This window comes from Anser brachyrhynchus, assembly GCF_964034855.1.
Source record: "Anser brachyrhynchus genome assembly, chromosome: 10".
NCBI lineage: Eukaryota > Metazoa > Chordata > Aves > Anseriformes > Anatidae > Anser > Anser brachyrhynchus.
Genome location: NC_137705.1, coordinates 12,713,180 through 12,738,703, shown reverse-complemented (window position 1 = coordinate 12,738,703; position 25,524 = coordinate 12,713,180). Strand labels below are relative to the sequence as shown.

Genomic DNA, 25,524 nt, shown 5'->3' with positions numbered 1-25,524 from the left:
TTTGGACTTTTAGGCTGATTCCACTTTTGTAGCTTTTCATGTCCAGACATACTAACTTCCTTATCCTCTGTCCTTCTACAAAGAGTTACTGTATTGAATAAATGTCAGCTTGTTTAAAGTTCTGGTATTTTAGAAACTTTTCACCTTATGTATGAAATTGCACCTTTAATCTGTTGCTGTATGTGAGTAAGTTACAGACAGTGTGCCATATTTGGCAGAAGAATGCATACAATAACTGTAACTTAACACTTGCATGCCACTTAACTTGCAAAATGACAAGCTATTTTTAGTGCTTGTTAATATACTCAAACTCATCAAGTAAGTATGATGTCAACACATTTTAATATACTTTATCATTTTGGCTATATTTATGCAGCTCAGTTTTATTATGGGAAACAGGAATGACTGCTGTGAAATAATATAGTACAAAAATGAGTTCTGTCCTTAAGACTGCGGCTCCAGAATAGTAAGCAGGTTTCTAAACCATTTCTCTCTTTTACTTCTGCTGTTTCAGATGGAGATAGTTGCTATTTTCCTAACCTTGTTTTAAGAGGAGCAAACTTCGCTTTATGTCACTTCAGTGACATGTTCTCTTTTAAAGAGAATATATAAAGAGAATATATATATATATATATATATATGTATAGCATATATATCTTTCCTCTAGTGCGTGATCTTGGTCCCTGTTTCCGGAGGAGGAGGATGGGGGGGAGGAGGAATTTGTGTACCTGAGGATGTGTGGGAGGGGAGTATAGGAGGAGGTGGGGAGAGAGAGAATTAATTCAGGGTTTGGGACTTGCACTGCTCCATTTCTCACAGAAGAAGGAAGCTGTGTCCATGTATGCCCAGATATGGTAAAGTTAGCTGGATACAAATACTGCTCAGCTTAGCGCTTCTGGATTGACATGGGTGAGGTTTTTAGGATATACTTTTCTTAATACCTAAGCTTCACAAATAATGTATTACTTGTTTTAATAATTATTACAGTTTTCATGTCAGTCTTGTGGGCTTGTTTCTATTTGATACCTGTAAAATGCTTTGTATCATAACATCTTCAGACATTATTTTTAAGGAGTAATGTTTTTAAACTAGGGAAGTACTGCTTTCATTTTAGCATAGAGGAACCCCCAAACATCAAGTTATTTGCTTCAGTCCATATGAGCTTTGAAGTCAGCTGTGAAGTCATATGACTTCTATTTGGAATAGCTGCCAGGTCTGAACCCCTAACGTGTTTTAAGTGTACAGATGCTTTACCCTTCTCTCTCCAGTGATTTCAGTTATGTTAAGGTAGGAAGTCTGGCTGTTGATCAGCTTCTTTGTACTTGCCTTCTTCTGTTTCATTTAAAAGTAGATGTTCTGGCCCAAAGAAATAGAAAACGTTTCATGTTAAATGAAGAAAATGGTTTCTTTCTGTTGTGTTTGTCATCTTGCTAATTTCCCAGTGTAAGTGCATATGTCTTCATTTATCCACATCTCATTTTGGGGGCATTCAGTTCCATTTGTTCTCTTGTTATTTGAAAAAACAATTCCCCCAAACTTTCTCATGACTCCTTTGCCTTTTTTTTAAATATTTTCATATACTAACCCTGTTGGTATAACACACTTGATTTGTTTACTACTTGACACTTTTTAATCTACAATATCTATATGTGAAGAAATTATTTATGTTCACCATGCTTTTCTGTATCTATGGTAGAAGGGAAGTCTGTATAATGAGAATGTTGTAATGATGCCTTTGTATGTATGTATGCATCTCTCTTCACCTGGAACTTGATACTCAGAAGAAACATCTGTTAATCTGTGGTAGGCAGCAATGCTGTCAAACCAAGGCTGGGCGTAGTTGGCTAAGAAGGACTTCCTTATGTTTAACCTCACTTGCATGTTGGTGTCAAGGTTCATAGGTGCCAAACTTACAGAGTTTAGTCAAGAGATGCTGTGCCTTTGTTTAATGGTTCCATCATAACTAAATTTAAATAGTTAACTAAAAAAAAAAAAAAGGGGGGGGGCTCACAAAGTAAGCCTTTAGACTAGGAGTCAGGGCTACTGCTGTGTCCCCTCAACTTCTGAAAATTTCTGCTTCCCATTAAAAAATTTAGAACTGATGAAAAAAATGTGTGGGACTTCACTAAATTGCATGCAATAATGTGGTGCAGTTATTTCATGAAGGTTTTTTATGGAAAAGACATAGCAACTGCCTTGTAGTAATACAATCTGAACTAAAAATTCTTTCTAGAAACTACTTAGTGTATTAATTTATATTACTGGGATTCGTGATTGGTTAACACTACGCTTTTTTTACAGTACAGTATATACAAGACTTGCTGCTATTTTTTTGTCCAAAATACTGAAGCACAGTTTTATTCTTAATAGCAGTTTCATTCTGACTTGTAACAATATCTGCATTGTTCTGCTTTTCTTTTCTTATTTGTTCCCTGATTGAATAAAACAATCAGCTTTTGCACAGAGTTCCAACTGGCAAGAATACAGCTTTAAACAAAAGTTCAAGCTGTGCATGAGGCTCTTACATCCCCTATTAGATGCTAGGCTAGATAATGACTTAGTAATACTGAATCCATTTTAGCCCAGATTTATGAAGAAATAAGCAAACACCAGGTTTTTAAGTGTTATCAGCTTTTTTTCTAGTGACATTTAACAGTCATTAGATATGTGTATAGAAAAAATTATGATTAAGAAACTGAACAAAGTATTTACTTACTGTAGCTGAATCTCCTTGTCTCTTACAGAGAATCAGGCAAGAGTGAAAGAATCTGATTTGTCAGACACTCTCAGTCCAAGCAAGGAAAAAAGCAGCGACGACACTACAGGTAAAGATTTAACTGACGTTTCTGTAAAATTTAATTAGTTTGAATTAAATCACTTAATCGTGAGAATTTTCTAAAAGGGCAGAGAATATTTGTATTGTGTGTTATGTATTATAAGTCGGTTATAAATTTAAGCAGTGTTGTTTACTTTGCAACTTTATAATTAACTGTTGTAATGTGGGAAGAGTATAAAAGGTTCTTTGCTTAAAGAATGCATATATGAAAACTGTCTGTGGTCTACCTGTTCTCTGAAAGTATGTTGTTTTTTCCAGATGCCCAAATGGATGACCAAGATCTAAATGAACCTATTGCTAAAGTAGCTCTTCTGAAAGGTAAACAAATTTATTTTTGTAATTTTAGACTCATAATCTGTGTCTATAAGTTAGTCTACCAGCTTTTTTTGTTGATTTTTAATGAAATGTGTGTTTGTACAAAGACTCGAGAAATGTTTAAATCATGGTAGTATGGAAGAGTTGCACTTAATGATGTTTCCTTTGGGTGATATAAAAGCATACTGCCGAGTGTTAATATAGAAGTAATTTGTGCTTAAAGTTAGCTGCACTCACCAAAACTGTTCTATGAACTTACATGTTATAACTTCAAGTATTGTTGAAAAATAGTTTCAACATTTACTCAGTTTAGGGCTAATAACCAAGGAGAAAAGGGATTCCTCCACCACTGACAAATACTTTAAGCATTGTGACATTTTACCTGCATAGTTTCCATCACTGTCAGAAATGTTTCTGTTGATTTGCATCTGGTGGCTAAAAAAGAAAAGTGTAAAGTCTTTTTTTATTGTTAACATAGTGAAGATTGAATTCCTTGTTTTAACAGTATTTGGAATGATTGTTGAACCTTAGCTATGATCTTAACAGTTACAAAATCACACTTTTTACTGCTCTGAAGGCATGTACTTTAGACTTGATTAGCAAGCTATTTACATATTTACATGATCTGAAAAGTGTTGTGGGATATCGTTACATTTAGCATACTGAAAGTTAACTTTCTTGGCTTTATGTGCTGCCACATATTTGTGAATATCTATGAAATAATGTTTACATTGGCATCCCAAGTAAAGAAGAATGTGAGAGCTTTTCGTGGTTCAGAAAGACAGGAAACCACAATGAAATTTAGGAAATCCGTAAGAGAGCTTTTTTTTCTGTAATTGTTTACACTTCTCTGATTTTCTGATAGAAAGAACTTTAAAATATATAGTATATATATTTCCAAACAAGAAACTAAAACTGAGTATGAGATTTTTCTAGTGAATTTCAGTTCAACAGAACTATATAAAAAGGAGTGTTCATAACACTGAGCATGTTCTGTTTACGATTTGCTCTGCAATGAACAGCAAAATATTAAAGCACATAACCTTACTCATACACTATATTTATAATTCAAAAGCAGTTAGCTAAATGTTTTAAGCAAATATACGCTTGGTGGAAAAACAAATAAAAAATCTGTAGTGGTAGGTCCACTGATTAAGTGATTTTTCTACCCTTCTGGATTCTCAAAAAAAAAAAAAAAATGTGTATGTATATATATTTTTTTAAATCAGTGAAAGTGAATGTTCACGTGTAGCCAACTGAAGACTACTCATAATAGGCTGGATTTCTTAGTTATCCTCTGCAGGCACATGAAAAGTAGTCCATGGACCCTCAGATTGAAAAATCACTGGTGACTGAACTCTCCCTAAATGCAAATAAAGCCTTCCTAGGCTCTGTCAGAAAGGTTGCCTTTTATAGCCCAAGAACGAGATAAGCCTTCTGTGAGCATACTGCTTCCTGGGTTAGAATGGGCTCGTGTTCTGTCAAGGGTCGGGTGTACTTAACGCTTTTTCTGACCGGGCTGTATTGAAGTGACAGGGAGGGGTAATTGAACTCTTAAAAAGCTAAAATCAAATTTTTGGTAGTAACATCAAAACAGTCTTGTGTTCATGTGGGTGATTGTCATTGTTTCATCTGTCTTTACCCAGTTAGACTTAAACCATAACCATCACAGAACTTCCAAGAAGTAGAAAAATACTTATTTGCATAGACAGCTTTGCAATCAGAATGCATATTATAATTAACTAAAGGAATTGGAAAAACTTCTTCTCTTGAAGCTATTTATAGGCATTCCTATTTTGTTCTCCTGAAACCATTTAAGAATATCTGTACAGTGAATCATTTGCCTTTGTAATTTTTATGAAGAGTCTGTAAGCTCACAGTTTTGCTTGCAGTTATGTCAGAGAGCCACTGCATGCTCTTGACTTTGCCCTTAAAAGGATCTTATTTGCCACAGAAAGACTTCCAGTTGGGTTTGTTATGCATTCATGTAATTAAGGAAGAGTGAGAACATTTCTGATCTGGCAGCTGCTGGAATGCGGAAATGGCTGTTGGAAAAAGCACTGCTCCTTTTTGTTTAACTGTCGGAATTTACAAAACAAATGTACGGAACAAGAAAATGATGAGATGTTAAATTGTTGTAGTTTCCTCCAAGTGTATTTTCCATCAGTAACTTCTGAGAGCATTCAGGGATCTGCTTCAGCTTTCTGCAAGTCAGAATCTGGCAAAGATGGGGAAGGGGAAGACCCTGCACAGATTAGTAGAGCTAAACATCTTTATTAGCCATTTATAAGAATTCCTTAGATGTTGCTGTGTAAGTGGCTTGTGACTACCTATAACAAAGAAAAATTGTAAAGTGAAAAACAGGTATATGTTGAACAGATGGAAAGTAATAACTGCCATCAGAAGTTCAGTAATCTTGTTCTTGTCACCTTCCTTATTTTTTTTGTAACTCCGGGACTGATCCGTGGAATCTAAGTAAAAAGTGTGTTCCGTTGAGGGTTTGCTGAATTGTTTGCTGAATAGTGTTAATTTAGATAATAAATATCAAGAATCAGTAGAGGTCTTGTTCAAGAAGTTTGGGAACCGTTTTTTTTTAATGTTGCAGTAATAGCCAAATATTTATTTTATGTGCATTATAAGGTTTCTGTGAACCTTACAAAGTTGAAGAAAACTCAGATTTAAAATTGTCTATCTGACTTCATCTGAATACTCTGAAAGTACTCATCTGAACAACGTCAGAAATCCTGCAGAATTCTGAAAGGGAACTTTTGTGAGACTTGGAGAAATACCAGCCTACTAAGGTAGTTGCTTCCACAGACCAGACACACAGATAAGGGATGAATTAAGACAGCAGCCTATGTATCATTCTATCATCTCTGTTATCAGAACAAAAATATAAAGGCAAACATGTAAGCAGAGCTCTGCTAATGTGCTCAAGCTGATTTAATCATGTTGATTTAATCTCAACTTTGTCTTTTTTATTGAAGCTTTATAGATCCTGAAATTGCAAAATCCAGGTTTATATTAGTGTGTGAAGGAATATTTTCCATCTATGATATTCTTTAATGAATTGGAAATGTTAAATTTTCCTTAGAACTGACCCGTGAGTTAGACTTCTTTCTAGAGCCAGATTGAGGGAGAAGCAGACTTCATATGCTTTGGAAACAATTTGTTACTTATCACACTGTTTTGTTTTGTTTTTAATGATTTTAAATCTACCAGTAGAGTAAAAAACAAATGAAAGAAATGTTAAAGGAAATCTTAATTGTGTTGGGGTGTGGGACAGAAAGTCGAGTTTATTAAGAATCTATTATAACGTGGCAAAAAATCTGATCATAGATGAAAACTTTCCATGAACTAGAATAAATGAATGAGGGTTTTCAAACGGTTGTATTTTGACCTATTTTTTTTTATACCTCATAATTAATGATAGAACTCCTTAGACTTCTGAGGACAGTTAGTCCAATGTTGAATACTTCTGGAAATTGCTCAAATACTTGTTTAATTGCAGTTTTTTTGCATTGGTTCTCAAACCAGTTTTCATGACATGAAATTGCTTCTGGAAAGAATTATTTCAAAGCCCAATAACAGTTTTTACTAGTTATGAATAGAGCAATCCTACTACAGAATTTGTTTTGAATCTTAGCACAAACGTGATGCTTGTCAGTTTGTATAAGACCAAAAACCTGTTTGTTTTTTTTTCATAGGCATACTTGTGTTTCTTGGCTTTTGATTTAAAAACATATCAAGTGTATGGAAATTTCCCAGCTGCATTTGAGTAGAAAAGAGTTTTTACTTTGACGTACGTTGCGTCTCTGCGAAATTGATTATGCTGTCCCATAACTTAAGATTCTCATCTCCCTTGAAGCAGTGTTGTCTTTCATGATGTATGCTTTCATTGATTTGAAAATGCTGTCCACCAGAAAGTTCATTTAGGGTGTCTATTGTTTGATTTGGGACACTGCTTCTTTATCAAGAACATAATTTGCCAACTTCCTCATCCGTTTCTGCTGAACTGTCTCATTAAGGAGGACTGAAAGTCTAATTGCTCCAAGTCTTCATCCATGAGAAGCTAAGAACAAAACATCTCCAGTAGAGAGCAACTAGGATTTGGAACTCTTAATAAATTTATAAAAGAGTATTTGGGTGAAATATTTAGTCCTCTTTGTTCTTTCTGCTCTCATAATTTGGTTCTGAGAAGGTCTAAAAGCACATGTGCACCCATATCTATACTCTGTGATCCCACCAATTCATTACTGTGAGAATAGGAAAGACGCAGTCTTTTTTCTGAGTGCTGGTATGCTGCTGGACCAGGCTGGGATGTGCTTGGAGGGGCAGGACTGTGGGAGGGTGGGCTCGGGCGATAGTTGATGCAGGATCATTACTGCTAGGTCTGTGCTAGGAAAGAAGGTTACAGTAGCTTCCTTTTAAAAATAGACTAATTGTAAATATAGTCAAGGATTGTCTTACACTTATTGTTTCTTTATTTATGTCAATACAGAAATCCTTGCCAATCTGTACAGTATTTTTAAAAATTTTTGAGTTCATGTATGATTTTTTTTACTGCATGTTATGTAGAATGAATGTTTTAAACTATGCGTATGTTTACCTCCTTTTTAAAGTGTATTAATATTTTTGCTAATATTTACCTAATCCAAATTTGAGTTTACTTTAACTAACTCTGGATGATGTGAATAAAAAGGCACATGACATCACATGACAGTGCAAATTAAACTGTTGTACAAATTTATGCTTTAAAGAAAATGTTCTTTTATCAGATGAATTGCAGGGTGCACAATCAGAGACTGAGGCTAAGCAAGAAATTCAGCAACTACACAAGGAGCTGATTGAAGCACAAGAGCTAGCTAGAACAAGTAAACAAAAATGCTTTGAACTTCAAGGTGAGACTCAGATCAACTTGATTATGTAGGGTATCCATTAAAATTGTATTTAATAGGTAATGTTAAAAAGGGGTCCAGCTTTGTTGACTGTTGGATAGATCTGTTTCCTAGCATTCCCATCTCCTGCACAGAAAGTCGGAAACTTTTTTTTTTAATATATATAAGCAGTCAGATTGAGCCCCTGACTTTTTGCTTCAAGATTGACCATCTTTTCATAGCATTGAATACGTACATGAACTCTATATGTTTCATTTGTAGAAGATATATTTATCTAGACATATTGGTTCATCCATATTTCAGATAAGACACATAATTTAATGCATTCAGTGGTAGCTCTTCAGATCGTCCTTTCAAATATGGAGCTGTATCATTGTCATCAGCAAGACCATGGGTTGTTTTTAGCAGGAAATAGCGTAGTCCAGTTTAACTCACATTGTTCAGTGGTCGTGCTGAAGCTTTTTCTTCCCACCCCTACACCAGTTTGCATTTAGCACACATGGAGTTTTTGGATCAGGCAACCGATTATATTAATTTCAAATTAATTGCAATACTACCACAATAATAATATATTTACTATTAACTTTTTATTAAACTACTTACACAGTTACCAGCTTTGATAACTTACTGGAATAATCTGACTGTTTTAATCTTTTCAATTAAGGGGAAGTCATGACTAAAACTAATTACAAAACTGAAATACTTCTTACTAACAAACATTTGGGCACATTTTCACTTTCATTTGTAGCACTTTTGGAAGAAGAGAGAAGAGCATATCGAGTGCAAGTTGAAGAATCTAACAAGCAAATAAATGTTCTGCAAGGTATGAAATATTTTTTTCACCTCAGTCTCCTAGGGGAAATATATTGCTTTAGCTGTTTCCATGGCGTCATAAGGACTTACGAAGGAAAATGTTAAGTGAGTGTATGTTTTAAATATGATTCATTTCACAGTATCTCCGAATTCTGTTGTTAAATGTTTCCTGTCAAGGTCTGTGTTTTAATCGTAACTTTAAAAATGCAAGTAATGTCATCTGTAACATATTCCTCTTCTCCTTTCTCTTCCTTCAGTCTTTCTTAGCTTTGAATGATCCAGAGATTCTTACTGTGGCTGTTTTACCTTTTCCTTAAACACTCAGAAGGTTTATTTTGTTGTACTTCTCAGTCTCTTCACTTTATTAGTAAAATCCTCTTAAATAATTTTTAATCACTCCAGATCTGCACTCAAGTTGGATGCATTAAAATGTCTTCAACAGAAGCACAGTCTGTGCTTTATGAAAAATGCTATGACTGCATTCGTGCTCCTTTCAGCCCAAAATGATTATAGCAGAATGGAGTCCCATGATTTGCGTAACTCTTACTTGTGACACAGAAGCTACTGTTTTCAAGCTAGTGAAGTTCTTATTGACTGAAAGCAGAAGGGTTTTGGAAGAGCAGTGAAACTAGCCAAGTTTGGTTTTCTGCGGGTTTCTTGAATACCTCAGCCCCTCCAACATCTTCGTGTTGCCCTGGTGTTTTAAGAGATCTGTGCTAGCTCAACCTTTGACAAGAGTCTCTCTCTCGCCCAGTATGTTGGGCTAGTGGTAGCATGTCATGTAAGCAGTTTCGGCGTTACACACCTGCTTGTTTGTCAGCCTGTACGTGCGAGTGAGTTCACTGGTCGAGCGGCTATCTTGCCTTAAAATTGATAAGGGTTATTTTAGGACTCTTCCTTAAAACAAATGTTGGTATGAACACCATCATTTTGAACTCAGCCATTGAGAAGGAATGTGTAGGAACTTCATACCTTGAGATCGTTGTCAGTAATACTGCTGGATTTGGACATCAAAATGGTTAGAAGACATGAACAGACAGGTAAATGGACTGACAACACAAGTCTTACTGTCTTAGGAAATTAAATTAGCTTTAGAAAATTATTTTTATGGGTAGTAGTTTGTTGTAGAACGTGATATTTCTCATATACCAGTTACACTTACTGAGAAGCTTATGACTGCACTGTTTTATACGAATGTCAGCGAAGCGTATTTAGGTCTTCTGCCATTATTCCTCTAAGAAAGACGAGCCTTCTTCAGAATAAGAGTGATTAAATTTTGACTTCTGTCCTGCTAACAATGAAAATTCTCTAAGAAAAAAATGCTGTAGGAAAAGCTAGAAATTAGGGTTTGATAGGCATTTCTATGCAGGAGGAAGAAATTTTACATCTTTTCTCAAAAAAAAGAAAAAAGTAGAAGCTTGACAGAGCCATGCTTAATTGCAAGGTGGCTCTTTGTCTCTTGAACACTTCCCAAGTGAGTTCTTGCTAATGATTCTTGTTCTTATTACTCCATTGTGGTTTAAAACATTCTGATATTATCTGTGTGCTTGCTCCTTTCCAAACTTTTAGGGTGTGACTTATCACACAACTTGGGAGAAGTTGTCATGATGTCACTGTTCTATCTTGGCAGCCTCTGTGAACTGTACTGGAGAAAAAAAAATCCTGACAATCTCATATGGTAACATTTGTTGAGGTATTTTCATGGAATCAGTGTTTTAGGCCAGCCAGTGCTACGTGGCTCGTGTGTTTGACATAGAGAGAGTGCTGTAGAAACAACTGAAATCCTGTCTCTACACGTGAAGTTCTTTACATGCACAGACAGGTAAAGCAAGGAAATTCTTCCATCTGAAGTAACTAGTCATTGCCTATTAAAAAAAAAAAGTGAAACATTCAGTTTGGGTGAGGTAATGGCTTACATAAAAAAGAGATGTAATGGAAGCTTTTTTTTCTAATAGCCATTTCAAATTATATCCCATGCCTCGGAAGCCATTCCAGTATTCTTTGTAGTAAATCTTCTGTGTAAGTTATTTCTACAACTCCACCAAATTTTAGAAACACTTGTATATTTTTGGATTTTCATTCATACCATGCTTGTTTTCATGCCTGAGTATTTAAAGGGAGAGCTGCTCATAAATAATGCAGACAAAAAAATAAAATTTCTTGGAAAAGCTGCCTGAGAAGCAGCAATTTAGTTGGGCTTGATTAAAAAACACATATATCAGGAAGATATATATATTGAAAAATCCCTGCTTTGCTAACTGATGGGCTCCTGCTGTGTTAACAAGACTTAATTCATGGTGTTTTAGAAACATGTACTTTTAATAAGGGTTTGGTAGATTCAAAGCTTCAAATACAACAATACACAGGTGATTGTTAATGTTCTGTTGTCTTACTCTGTCAGATTGTTCTCATCTACTAGTTTGATTACTATTCTGTTAGTATAATCCTGTAGAAATTGTTTCCAAATGAATGAGATGGAAGCATTTTGTTGCTCACATATTCAGAAATCCATCGTGCTGCAGATGTTTTTGTTATGGAACAGGTATGCTGCTTCATCTTACACAGGATTGCTGTGAAAGCTCATTTAGTGTAGTCTATAATAGCTGTTATGTATTATAATACATAGGAGCTATCATGGTCTTTACCACGCTGTATTTTCCTTCCAAAGTGCAGAACTGGGTTGTTCATAGGTTCCTTAGCTCATCTAATGAGCTAAATGTCTTGCTGGAGCCTGTTCAGAAGAGAAAAAAAGTTACATGTTTCTTCTTTACTGTATGTCAACTAGCAGCAAAGTTTCTAGATTGTACCTGTGCATGAATTGTGCCTATATCTCTGTACATGAAAGGTCTGAAAGACATCAAGCATCATGGATAGTTGTCATGAAAGCCCATCCTGAGCAGTTTTTATGCTATATCAGATTACAGCATGACTCGTTCACATTCTCGGTGTCATCTTCTGTAATGGATTGAGAGAACAAAAATAAATGCAAGAAACCTGTGAAGGTTACTTAGCCTCAGTTATCTTCCCCGTGCTTTCCACTGTCCTTGCTTGCCCTTTGCTTCAGAAAAAGTAACATACTACTGTAAGTGTGTAATTCTAACCCTCTACAATATTTGATATTAGGGTTTCGAGTGATCTAAAGAACTTTGTTCTTTTCTCAGAGCATTTCTTCATTAATTAGGTAATTGCTTTTCTCTTTGAATATCAGTGAAATACGTGTGAGCTTTGTGTACATTTGTGTACTTTAAAAGGCAAAACAAAAACACTGGGCAAATTATACATTTTGCATCCATCAGTCAGGGTTTTAACTATAATTTTGTTCTTTTTCCTTTCATACTTTCCTTTCTTCTGTACTGTATTTTTGTAAGTATCTGCACAGGATTCTATTTGCATGCATATTTATGAAAAATAATTGTGCTCAGAGAAGGGATGTTAAGTAATGAAACAGTTTTGAATAGGAATAATTCATAAGGTTTGCTTCATGCAGTTGTGAAATGCTGAATAACTCAGCACTTAGGTGACTGATGCACATTTGCAGTTTGCAGCCACTCATGAGCACTAAAGGTCTTCTTACAGTTCAGTATGTTAGGTGCAGCTATTGCTTTTGATCTAAAATTCATCTTGAGCCTTGCAAAACACTTTTTGCAAAGAAGTAATTTTTAATTTACAAGTTGAGAGAATGGAGTAGAAATTACTCTCTGTCCCTCAAATATTTGTAGACATCACAAGTTAACTTTAGCTGCTTAACAGGCAAACATTTCCAATGTAGTATTGCGAATCTGTTCGGCTTGTCACAGAAGCTTTCTTGCTTTCCCTGTTGTTCACTAACCCCCCAGTTTCCCCATTCTGTAATACTTGTTTTGCTTACAACAAATTTGGATCTAAATCTTGATTTCATATTTCAGGATAGTTCCTTTAATGTCCTCCACATAACAACCCTGTCTAAGAAAGCTTTGTCAAACCCTTTTTCCTGTTTCTTAACTCTCTGTAATACACAACCCCTCATATGCGCGTAGATCATTTGTTAAGATTAATATGTTTTTAATTGCATTAGTTTTCTTTAGTTCTTTTAAACATCAGCAGGTCAAGAATGGGAGGGTTTTGTTTAGATTTTCTGTAAATAAAGTTTATAAAAATTGTAACAATTATGTATGTTTTCCAGCTCAATTGCGGAGGTTGCAAGAAGATATTGAGAATCTTCGTGAGGAGAAGGAGGGCGAAATTTCAAGCACTCGAAATGAGCTCGTCAGTGCTCAGAATGAAATTCTGTCCCTTCAACAAGTAGCCGAAAAGGCAGCATCAGAACGAGATACTGATATTTCTGCTCTTCAAGAAGAGCTCCAAACTGTGCGAGCAGAGCTTGAACGGTGGAGGAAAGATGCCTCAGATTATGAAAAAGAAATTGTCAATCTACAAGCCAGTTTTCAGCTCAGGTGTCAGCAGTGTGAGGAGCAGCACAAGGAAGAGGCTACTCGTTTGAAAGGTACTTGTTTAATACAATGTCACAGACCACCACAAACAGCATCCTTCTCAGTCTGATGAATGTCAGTGATTCAAATTTTCCTCCCTTCCTCTATCCCTCCTTCCCATCATGCATGCACACACATGCACTTACTATATTTTTATTTATAGATGTGTATCAAGGCTTATGGTGTAATAAAACCCTTCTGTATATTTCATTAAATAGTAACTTTCAATTATGCTTAAATTAGCTTAGGTACCCTTTTGATATCAAAAGTAGGCCAAATGCATTGCCATTTGGAAAACCTGTGTTGTTAGAGAGATTGATACTGCTACAGGTTTTCAAAAGGACTTGCATGAAATCTGTATAATTAAATCTATATAACTAAAGCCTGTAAAGGGGTAGCTTCTGAACTTTTAATTTTTATAGCAAAGCTTCACTTGAGAAACCTGCATTTATTATGGATTAATAAAACAGATGATATTGTGTTCATTTATGTTAAAATACATTTAGAATTAGTTTTATTTTGGAAGCATGATGTGCAGAGATACACAAATACTTGGTGCTGAGCCAGATCTGCTAGGCTCATTCATTTGCTCTTCACTTTACCTGCCGTACACGCAGGTAAATACACTGGAGTTCTATAGCTTCGGGTCTTGGAGAATCCGCTAATAGAGGTCAAAAGCTCATGCTAAAATATTCTACATGCCACAGAGAAGCTGGTATCTGTAAAATATGCTTTGAATTCTGAGTTAGTTAATCTTAGAAGTCATCAGAAAAGCCTTTTCCCAGCTGAGACTCCAGTCTCCGTCATTATATTACGAAGACATGTAATATGTGATAAAAACCAATTTTACCATAGACTGATTTATTTCAAAGGTCTTATTTTAACCATTTAGTTATTGCTTTAAACATACTGTTCCCTATAGCAGAGACATGGTTATCTAATGATTTTAGTTGTTTGTTACTTTCAATTTGTTTCCGATTTTCTGCTGAGAAGTGAAATCAAATATGCTTCAAATATGCTTTTTTTTGTCACTGGTTTTAAAATGCTCGAGTAGACACATAAGCAAGACAATTTTCTACTGCTTTGTGCCTTAAAGAAGCTCACATTAAGAAAAAGCACCAGCTTGTTTACTGGCTCGCAAGCTCTTCCTAACAGTAAAAGATACTGTGATATGTTTTATAAATGATTGCAATAGAATTCATATAACATGATTATAATAATTTGAGCTTTACAGCTAATACCAGGTTTTCCACCATTTATTAGCTAGTGCTGCTTGAAGCATTCATGAAATTATTGTACTCAAAATTTAATTTTATTAATTGCAGGTGAACTTGAAAAGTTGAAGGCAGAATGGAGTGCTCTGGAAGCTGAATGTGTTACACTAAGAAAGGAAAATACTTCGCTTACATCTGAACTTCAGCGACAAGAGAAGGAGCTTTCTAGGTAAGGGCACGGTGGATTTGTCTAGGAAGGTATCAAAGAAAGGCTGGTTATTCTTATTTCTTCCCAAAACTGGTACTAAATGTCTGATAGTGTTCATGATTAAATGAACTGAAATTTTGTTTGTATCTCAGTTTTTGGCAGAGCACAATTTTGCCACTTATTTCTCCCCAAATGCTTCTGTATTACTTCTCAGATATGTTACATGGTATCCTGATGTATTTTGCTATTGGCTTATGCCATTGGAGTAAGCAAAAGAAACGTGTGCAAACAAATGAAATACTTCTAACAACCTTGGACAGACTTCTTCAAATTACAAGTTTGTTTCACAATGCTTTAATGTATATAATATATAATTAGAGACTAATAAAAAAAGTAAATTATGAAACTAAAAAAAATTAATGATAATATAAGTTATAGTATAGATTATAATTACATTAAACATGATAATGTGTGCACATGCATTTAAAAGTCCGTGGACAATCTTTTATGTCAGCACTTTGCATTAGGGAGTCAGTAATGATCTGCACTTCTATGATTGTTCCTAGCTGATTTTTCTGTATTAAATAGAAATGTGAAGCTTTTGAAAGTGAAAACTGCTTTAAAAATCTTTTGTTTAAATTTAAAATATGTAAAGAATCAATTGGATTTTATTTTTCAGCTCTCAGAAGCAGAGTTTAGCGCTAACCAGCAATATAAGTGTTCTTGAAATGTCTCGAAAGGAACTTGAAAATCAGATGGGATCTTTGAGAGAAAAACATCAACAGGATGCAGCTAGTCTAAAAAGCCAACTCAGTGAAGCTGAGAGTCAAGCAAAGGATGTTCAGAAAGAGGTAACAAGAAACGTTTTCTGTTTTGAAGGAATACAATGCCCAGTGACTTTCCTTTTATTTCACTATAGAAGCTTAAATGTCAAAAAATTCAAAATTTTTAGTAGCAGAACTTTTTCTTTTATTTCAAGTACGTTTATGTTAAGTAACTATATATATATATATGTATATATATATACACACACATACGTACACATACATACACATACACACATCAGTGGTTAAATCTCAAAGGGAAGATTTCAAATAACTTACGTGTTTTGAGAACTTCCTGAAACTTACTTCCATGCATTATCTTAGTAAGAGCATTAGCTTACTTACAAGCTGTTAAAGACAGGTGACCCTTATTCAGAAATGTTACTGATCGTCATGGTATAGAGTCTAGTTAGCTATTATGAGTCAAAATGTATTCTTCTTAGTCAGTATGATTTTCCTAGTCGGATTTAAGCTTTATTTGAGAACAGGACTACACATTCTTTAGAGATGGTTTCCTTTCATTGTAATGGATCGCTAGGCTTCTAAAGATGATTAGCAAGTGCATAAGGAAAAGCCAGCATTTTGAGCCTAGCTTCTAATGATCGTGTCTGGAAGAAGGCCATAATCTCCATTAGTTACTTGCTTTCTTCTAGAGGCATTTTGAGAGAAGTTTTCCCCTGTCACTGCTATTAGTTTGTGTACTGCAGTGTTTTTCTTTGCTTTGTCGTTAGGTCATCCGTGTCACATTCCTTACTGTTTTTCTAATTTGAACAGTCTTGCTAATCTGTGTGTTAGCAATCAGACGTGTTTGTAAAGTTGCCTACTCTTCTAAGTTTGTGGCAAATGCCACGAACAAATTGAAGGTCATTGGTTCTGTCCTCACTTACCACTGTCATGACGACTACTAGAAAACTTGTCATCTGTAGAGAAAATTGAATGCAAGTTTGAAAAAGGAGAAACTGTCCATAAGATAGAAAGACGAGATGCATTGTCCCCATATTGTTTATACTTAATCCACAGTAAGAATTGTGGCATATTATTTTTTTAAAATGCCTTTCCTTCTCTTACGATTGATTTTGGTGTGTGGGAAAAAGTTTTATTTGCTTCATACAAAATGTTGATTTTTGCACCTATTTGACTGATCAGCATAGTTGTAAGACCACTATTTAAATGTAAAGGACTCCTTATTCCCCTGTATCTTGTTTTGTCTTTATAGCTCTTACAGTTCTGTCCCATATGCTAATGAGTAATTGTTTGATAAGAGAGATGAGTTAATTTACTTCATATTTCTTTGCTTTGGAAATCATTGCAAGAGTTGATAAGCTGTGTGTTAGCCTTGAGTTCTGAGGTTAGCATGAAGATGTGTTAATTGTGAACCGTTCATATTAATTTCTTCATGCACTGTTGTCCATGATTATTATTGATAGATGTCATGTTACTGTATTGTTACTGGTACAGCACGTAAGTTGTTCGCTCTGGGAAGGACTCGGCACAGTTGAGTATGAGCAAGCTTTCTGGAAAAGGACACAGTACTCAATGCAGTGATTTTTTTCAGAATATGTGTGACAGTCTACTAAAAATGTAGTTTACTTCTAGAATGTCCCGGGTAAAAAGAAACACATTCTTTTCTATTCAGTGATTTGCTGTCTGTGAATATATTCCTAAGAAGTTCCAAGTCAGGCAAAATTTGTCTGCAAAAGAATCCTCTCAAGTAATATAAAAATGTTATTGATTATTTAATGAGAGATAATGGTGAGCTCATTCTGAACTATTGCACTTGTATGTTCTTAATGTCATACAGCATGGGCAGGTGCTACATTTGTCTGAAGTGGAAAATTTTTGAAGCTCTGGACACTTAAAATATTTGAAACCTAATATAGAAATGTAGCTAGTTAATCTGTGTTTCTAGACTTAATTTGTTAATTCTATCTACTTGTGAATTTTTGTTAGTAACGTGACCTCTAATAATCTTTCTGATTCTGAAGCAAGTTGTAATGTTTTTGCTGCCTGTTTAGTCATTAAGTGAGTTGTGTTTTCTCCTCCAGTAGTAGGGGAGATCATTACATATCTACCATGAAATTTATTACACTTCTTTGTATCATGTTATACATAAACACAGCATTTACGCTTAATTATCCTGAAAAAGCATACAAGGAGTCCTAGTTTTTCAAAGACAGGAACAAAATCTTCATTTAAAAAAAAATATATATTTTTGTCTTGCTTTTAGTAATAGAGAGTGTTCTGATCCAAGGCAAGTTATGCTGGGCAGAAAAGAAAGCTGGGTGCTAAGCAATTGTAAGCATGCTTTGGATGTCCAGAAATCTGCAGCCTTCTTTCTTTTTGCATTTAGTATGAAAGAACACAGGTAGCGCTCTCAGAACTGAAGGCGAAGTATGAGATGGCTGAGCAAGAAAAACAGTCAATCACAGAAGAGCTTAAACAGTGTAAAGAAAACCTGAAGCTGCTACAAGAAAAAGGAAACAATGTAAGTCTGTCCAAAATATTTGGGGAAGTCTGGTTATGACACCAATTTTGTTGATTGAGAGAACACCTAAGTGTTGAATAGAAAAGGCTGGCTTTAACAAAAGGTCCATGTACCATATCATATGCAAAATTCCATTCTGGTACTACCTATGCAAATTTGCAGGTCATTACACTGGTACAATTATGCATGCAAGTTAAATTTACAGCTCCATGACAGTTTTAAGTATGGCCTTAGATATCTGCTGTATTGAAATAATCCAGCTTAACTAATCGTGAACCAGAACTAGGCAAAACTTTCTAATTTCAGACTGATACATAAGTAAAAGCTGAGAAACCTGGGTCCAAAAGAGTTAAGCAACCTTCTTCGAGATGCTTTTATTTTATTTATTAGTGAATATTATGTTTGTTCTCTCCTCACTCTTGCTTATGCTTCTTAACAGTGATTATCCCTGGTCAGCTCATGCTTTATACATGTAGTTGAACCATTCTTTCTATTCACTAATGGAAATCTTTTCTGCTACAATTGATTTGAGAGGTTCTATCATTAGAATTAAGTTTACAGCTAGGGACAGCTTTTTCTTACGATGAGGCTTCTGAGATCCTCCAAATGTTAAGCGTGGCAGATGTGTTAGAAGGTAATTATAGCCTTTTTAGATACCTTACTGCTCTGGGATGGCCAGTTTGTCTTCCTGTACTGCTGCCATGATCTGTGGTGGGTCAACAACTCCTGTAGTAGTCAGTACAAAATAAAAAGTTTACAGGTATTATCCTCTAAAATCAGCTGTATGCTACATGCCCAAAGTTGATATGAATACTCTTACCATAGCCTACTTACCGAAAGTAAACCTCTGACATAGTTAAACAAAGATGTAAAGAACTCAAAGCTGTTATCATGACTATGATGCTAATATCCTCTTGGAACCTGCTTCCTTTTTAGAATTCTTCTGCAATGCCAAAACAATGTTGAGTTACTGAAATAGACAGATGTGCAGAAATAAACAAACCAGAACTTTCTAATAGAAGAGACCATAATGAAATAATTGTGAATGTGAGACTTCCTGTTCTGTTAAAACACTAATCGCAGCCCTAAGGTGATTAGTGAAAAAGGGGGGTAGTTGAAGGAAGAAAAATACTGCGAGGGGAATTGGAGTACCAGATGAAAGCTTGTGAGGTAAGGGACTTTTTTTAGGAAGAATTTGAGGTGGGTGTTTAAATGAAATGAGGAACTAGACCAGTTGCCAAAATCTGTTTCCAGAGGAGCTACAAGAGTTGAAGCCCGGAGGTCAGGGTATGAAGAGCATCCAACCATATAAGGACTCGCAGGACAAGCTTGCTTATCCAAGCGAGCATTACTCACAATCAGCAATGTAAAATATGTCTATCTTGTGGATTATTTGAAGCATCATGGATACTGGGCTGAGCTCCAAACTCTAATTTTTCAAGTACTCTTGTCCCCTTTTTACTGGAAACATTATCCGTTACTTCATTCTTTAGGGCAGTGTCCCACAGAAAGTGACTTCCCAGTGTGGGATTTGTTCCTTTTTGTAGCCCATCTATATCTGAGTTTTTGCATATCTTCATATTCTAATAGAGGATGCATGTTTTTGATGAAGCACCTAGTTAAGTGCTCTTCAGCAATAAGGAGAATTTTTTACGTATTTTGATAAGTTCATGAGTGGGGAAATATAATCATTTGGAGGCCACTTCATTTAATGTGGTGAATATTTGTCATCTGTCTCATTTGTGAAGATGCCCCCACACTTGAATGTGTGTTGCTGATAAATAAACAAATCTATAAGGTTGTCTGGTAAACTAATAAATGTTAGAAAAGAGAAGGCTTCTCTTTTCCGTTTACATTTCCATTTACATTTATAAGGTTGTCTGGTAAACTAATAAATGTTAGAAAAGAGAAGGCTTCTCTTTTCCATTTAGAATACCATTTAAATATTAAGGTTTTATACTTTCCCTTTAGGAAGGATGAAGTTTACTTTAAAAAAAAAAAAAAGCTTTGTGTTCTGAACCGCTTAGCAGTGTGGTGTACTACTTGTGCTTGCATGTTTGTAGTCACTGATTATTTCCTGATGCGCTTCATACGATGGATTTATTTATGTGAATGGTTTGAGAACATTAGCTGCTCTGGTTGACTTAAACTTTTGGCGCTTTTTTGAACACTGCTGTGATTATTTCTACCCATGTGCTTTCTGTGGGAAGATGGCACTGTGATTTGTGGCACCAATGACAAAAAAAAATTAATACTGCATGGAAATTACTTTGAGTTGCACATGATTTGTGAGATTCTGTTTTTCAATCACAATGTTTTAGAAGTCTTCAAACCTGAATTGATCATGTATTTATTTGGCTGAAAGAAATCAGGGTGGCTTCAGCACAAAAAAGTTAAGAAAATACAAAGCATGGTTTGAACTTAACCTCTGTGTGTCTGTGTGTGTGCACAAATGTATAGGTTAAGATGCAGAGAAAGCAGATGTCTTCCAAGGACAGCTGAAAAAGAAATTAGGTCCATTTTTGCTTCTAGTTTATCATTTTAAGGATAGAGGCTATATATCTAACATGTGAAGTAGTTTACAGTTAACTGAAAATAATTGAGAAAATATTTAGATTCTTCTAATAAAAGCATAAGCTAAATGAACCCTGAAGTCTTGCTAGCTGGTAGTTTGGCCCAGCTGCATCATTGGATCAATTTTTAGAATTGCATTTGCTCACAAGGCTGATGCCCTGCCAGAGATGCTGATCTTTGTGGTGTCTCTAACAGCAATATACTTCCCTGATTCATAGTACCTTGGTGCTGAATGTACAGTCATGCTATAACCTTACAGAAATGTCTGAACTACTGGGTTTGCCTGTGGACATAGTTGTAATTAATTCATTAATGAAGGAAAAAGATTGTTTTTCCTGGAGGCTGGTGATGGAAAATGAGAAAGGTGGAATGAAAAAGCAGCTGAAGAATTTAATACCTGGTATGAGTCTTTCTCCCTTAAGAAATCCAGTTTGGATTTCCTATCACTCAGAAAAGAAAAACAAAAAACAAAACAAACAAAATAGAATGAAGATACAGGCAAATTCCAAGTTGAGATGAAGTTTCTTAGAACATTTTCTGCCTCCTTCCCTTTATTTTTAAACATTCCTGTTCATTTGAGTAGAACGGTGTACTAACTTTGTATACCAGATTAGATAATGCTGTATTGTGTTAGATGTCTTTAATACATTTCATTTAAAACAAACCTCACTGACTTATTTTCCCCTCTCTAAATCATCTTTACCTGATTGATTTATAGCACAAAGTGATTTTTAATATCCCTTCCCTTCTTTAGCCTTCCATATTACAACCCGTCCCAGCCGTATTCATCGGCCTAATCCTGGCTTTCCTGTATTGGTGTTACGGCCCATTGTGGTAGCGAAAGGTACAAGCACTACTGTTCAGTCGATGTATGTTTGTCCCTCTCACCTGTATGTGCCATTTCTGTATAAAATAGTGCATGGTGAAATGCTCACAGGTATTTCTTTACCTGAAGCAAACCCTTCATTTAATATTGCCATTCTGTTGATACTGATGAGCTGAGCGATCAACTAATCACTTAACATCTGTCTGATTTCTTTAATTCTAACAATGAATTCCATTCTAACTGGTTCTGAATGTGCCTCTTCTAACTTGGTCTCAGTTTGTCTTTAGCAAATGGGCTACCTTTTGCACAATGCTGTGATGCTAGGGCCTGGAAGAAAGTTTAATTGCTTAATTAACTATGAAAAAATGAAGAGTTTGCCTTTAAATAATAAAAGTCAACAAGCTTCAGTTCTTATTTACGGACTAAGAAATTCCTCTCTGGCTTTAAACCCTTATTTTTCTCACTATGGCTGTGAAGAAGATGGGATAAAACCAAGATGAGAAATAGGTGGTTGGTTTGTATTCTGACCTCTCAGCTTGCATTTCCTCTAACGTCTCCCAGTGTGTCCTTCTCTTATTGTCGTCATAAAATGTCGTGACAGTCCGTTGGAAATGATTTTGTTAGGATCTGTTATGAACTAACTTCATAGATCCGGGTTTGAACCTTCGAAAGCCAAGTTAAAGATGTCAGTACTACGTACACCTGGCTAGCAATTGCTTCGCTCAAGTGATGTTTTAAACATCTTAAGCCCTCACGTGTTTAATAGCAGATTTCTTTGAGGTGCGTACGGTAACGAAGCTGGAAATACGGAACTGGTTCTCCTGGTGACCTTCAGTCGTGAAGAGCTGTGGAACTCCCTTTGCCAAAGCAGCACGGGTCACTGTGCCCCTCCAAGTCAGGACTAGCCTGCAGTAGGGCTCGTGGGTAACATTTTAGTGATGCCTATCAACAGGTACTCAGGACTTTCAGGAACCATGGGGTAAACTGATTAGTATGAATTAGAACAAATATGATATTGATTTTTTTTTTCTTTCCACACAGAGACAATGGCCTTGGATGCCTGTGATGGCAGCTTTGGTTGCTGTAACAGCCGTGGTGCTGTACCCAGGCCTAACCAGAGCTTCTCCATGAGAACTGTTGTTGAATCCATACACCGTCCTCCCTTTAGAAGCTGGCAACATTCATATACTGAGGGAAAACAGATTAATTCTCTTCCTTTTTACCTCTTAATACAGCACAGCTCCGCGTGAGAACAGCAGTAGGGTCATTTGCTTTAAACTGTATAAAATGTATCTGTCTATAAAGAGGGAATAAAATTGTGATTCATCATACTGTGAGCAATATTTTTGCTTACAATTTCCTGCAAGTTTTAAATTAGTATGTTGGGATTCTGAATACTATATTGGTGGCCTAAAGTAGGCTTCTTGGTACCAAATTATTTATAATAGCTAGGTTTGCAGACACGTGCTTTAGAATCTGATTGCCAGATTTAAAAGGAAAAACACATTTCTGATTTGGATACCCATGCCAAGTAACCTTGCAGATACTTGGAAAACGGATGCAGTGTGCTCAGTGCCTTTCAGTATGACTTTTTTTTAAACTAGTGTACCATTTTACTTGCTGTTAGTCACTGAGCTGTTGGGAACAAGACTTAAGAAAACTTCTCTTATCACGCCTTTTGAAGGAAACGTATTTTTCTTTGATAAGGATTGCTTTATTAATGACTTTTGGGGAATAAACACAATTCATGTCCAGCCTTAAAGAAATAGAGATACTGATGGTGGAGACCAGCCTAGATTATTTAGTGTGCGCGTGTGCGAGTATAAGCATGTGTGTGTTCTTGAGTGAGCTAAGGTATTTCTGGGAGCAAATACTTGGTCATTTGATGGACATAGTGCAGTGGTTCAACTCACGTTAACTTTAGTTTGAATGTAATTTATTAAATTTCATATATTTAAAGAGGTGCGTTCTTTAAAAGTATGAATACTTTCTCACATATCACATTGTATCAATTTATTTTTTCAGTCATTTGATACTTTCTGATGAGCTGGAGAAACTCTTTAATTAAGCTTTTATTGACATAACTTCATTAAGAGAACTGCAACAGTGTGATTAGCTGAAAAAATTCTAAGATACATAAAATACTACAAAATTGGAATCATACACCTGGTAACGTATTGTCAGGTGAATGTGATTTTAATTTGGTAGTAGAATTTTGTGCATCCTCATCCTATGGCTGTAAGTACGATGCAGTGGTCCCCATCACAAAGTTTGTTTTCCTTATCCAAGTACTATGCCTATTGCTTTTTGCTGACTTTTGGTGGGAATCACTGTAGTTAGTGCTGAATTAAATGTAGGCTCTAGTTGTCTTGTTCAGCTCAACAGTTCTGTCAAAAAAGTTTATTAAAGACTTAAATAATATGTTAAAGAATGGTAAAGTAAAATGGCTCTGCTAAAGGAAACTTCAACATAGGGAGATAATCTCAACAATTGAATTGGCTTTAAACAATTCTAAGGCAATCAACAGGTAGTTTAAATATTTAAATAGAAATTTAGTATATAATTTACCTTGTAAAGTTTTGAGGGTCATAGTCCTTTAATCAAAGATTCTATCTTAAGTTACATGGGATTTGCTATTGGGAGGATTATTAGTTATGGAAAAAAGTCCACAAGTGACTTGTAGAAAATATTGTCATTTAGTTCATTCATTTCATCATTTTCAGTTGCAGGAGGCCACCCAACCACAGAACACTCGTATGCCAGTGGTACTCAGTACCTCTTGTATATAGGTTATTGCAAATATTGTTCTGAAATGCTTAACTTCAGAATTACATTTTTTTAAAGTAAATAATTGTTTTAAATCTATTTTGTAAAGATATAAAAATACAATAGAATTTCTGGAGTACAGATTAAACTATTTGCACTAACACACGTGATGTGCATGATTTAATAAAATAACTTTACTCTCCCTATGCATGTTTGAGTTGAATCTCATTTGAAAACAATACTCATGCTAAGTTTCTTTTGTGCTAGATGTTGCCACAATTACTAGGCACAATGTCTGCAGCATGTTCAGTAATATCAAGACTTTTTTTACATTGTATTTCACATTTGCACTGGTTTAAGTTTTTGTCTAGCTGATCTCTCTCCTGTCTGTGGCTTTCAGAAAGAAAGGGGGGAGGAGAGGGCCGTGAAGAACTTGGGAGCATTCTTGCCGGGGAGAAAATAATAAAGTTTTTACAGCTGAAAGCTGGATTGCGCCTGTGGCAGAGGTCATGAGATTGCAGGAGCAGTGGCTGCAGATATGGAAAGCCCTTCTGGGGGAAGGGAGCCTGATGCTGCCTCTGTTCCTCAGCATCCTGCACTCTCCGGTTGTCCCTTTCAGCCACTTTTCCAACCGATCCTCTTCCCTCCTCCCTGCGGGTAGCATGTAGATGTGGTGTGAGGAGGTGGAGCAGAGGCCAGGAGCAGGAGTCCCTCGTGGCTCGCAGCGGGGAAGGGGCTGAGTTCCTTTGGACCCACATCGGTGGGGGGCCCCCACTGCCAACGGGTGCCCCATACTGAGCAGCGCTGCCTGTGACGTAGGCCTGGTTTTGTATTAAAGACAAATGTTGTGTTTTCAGAAATCTTTAGTGCATCAGAGAGCTGAAATTTGAGACCCAACATGGCTGTATTAAAGGAGAAAGATTAATTACGTGCATGTGTGCATATTTACATCGCATACACAGATGCGTAGTACACATTGCATGGGTGCTCATGCTTACAATTATACCTGTGTTTCCCTAATACGTGGCCTTTCCCAGGAGTTCTTGACATTTGCATGTTCAAAATGATCAGGAATCAGCACAGTTCACTCCCTGAGAATCCCTGGAGAAGGGCTGGGGAATGGGAAGTTACTGTTCTCCAGTGCGTTGACACTAAAGCAGCAAGTGGAGTTTTGTAAGCAGTCTGTCCACAAACCTCTCTTTTCAGCTGGTTTTCATTGTGTTGTTTATGGTAAATATCTGTGCTCTTTTACATTCAGATTTTTTCTTTTTTAGTTTTGAGGCTTGATTAGCTAAG

The 25,524-nt window shown here is 35.9% G+C and overlaps 1 protein-coding gene across 42 annotated transcripts in view; it reads left to right on the top strand.

Moving 5' to 3' along the window:
* The window catches only part of SLMAP (sarcolemma associated protein), a 100,950-nt gene that overhangs the window by 60,612 nt on the left and 14,814 nt on the right, over positions 1-25,524 (top strand). For 27 of the 42 annotated variants that reach the window (XM_080606167.1, XM_080606182.1, XM_080606172.1 and 24 more), the window contains 9 exons: positions 2,745-2,825; positions 3,095-3,154; positions 7,930-8,052; positions 8,798-8,872; positions 13,025-13,345; positions 14,657-14,774; positions 15,433-15,604; positions 17,928-18,062; positions 22,504-24,434. In XM_080606167.1, coding sequence (XP_080462293.1) covers positions 2,745-2,825; positions 3,095-3,154; positions 7,930-8,052; positions 8,798-8,872; positions 13,025-13,345; positions 14,657-14,774; positions 15,433-15,604; positions 17,928-18,062; positions 22,504-22,593 — 1,175 coding nt within the window. In that variant the 3' untranslated portion in view covers positions 22,594-24,434. Of the gene's footprint in view, positions 1-762; positions 910-2,744; positions 2,826-3,094; positions 3,155-7,929; positions 8,053-8,797; positions 8,873-13,024; positions 13,346-14,656; positions 14,775-15,432; positions 15,605-17,927; positions 18,063-21,390; positions 21,481-22,503; positions 24,435-25,524 lie in introns of those variants that run through there. The other 15 variants (XM_080606166.1, XM_080606178.1, XM_080606156.1 and 12 more) reach the window with 3 other exon arrangements.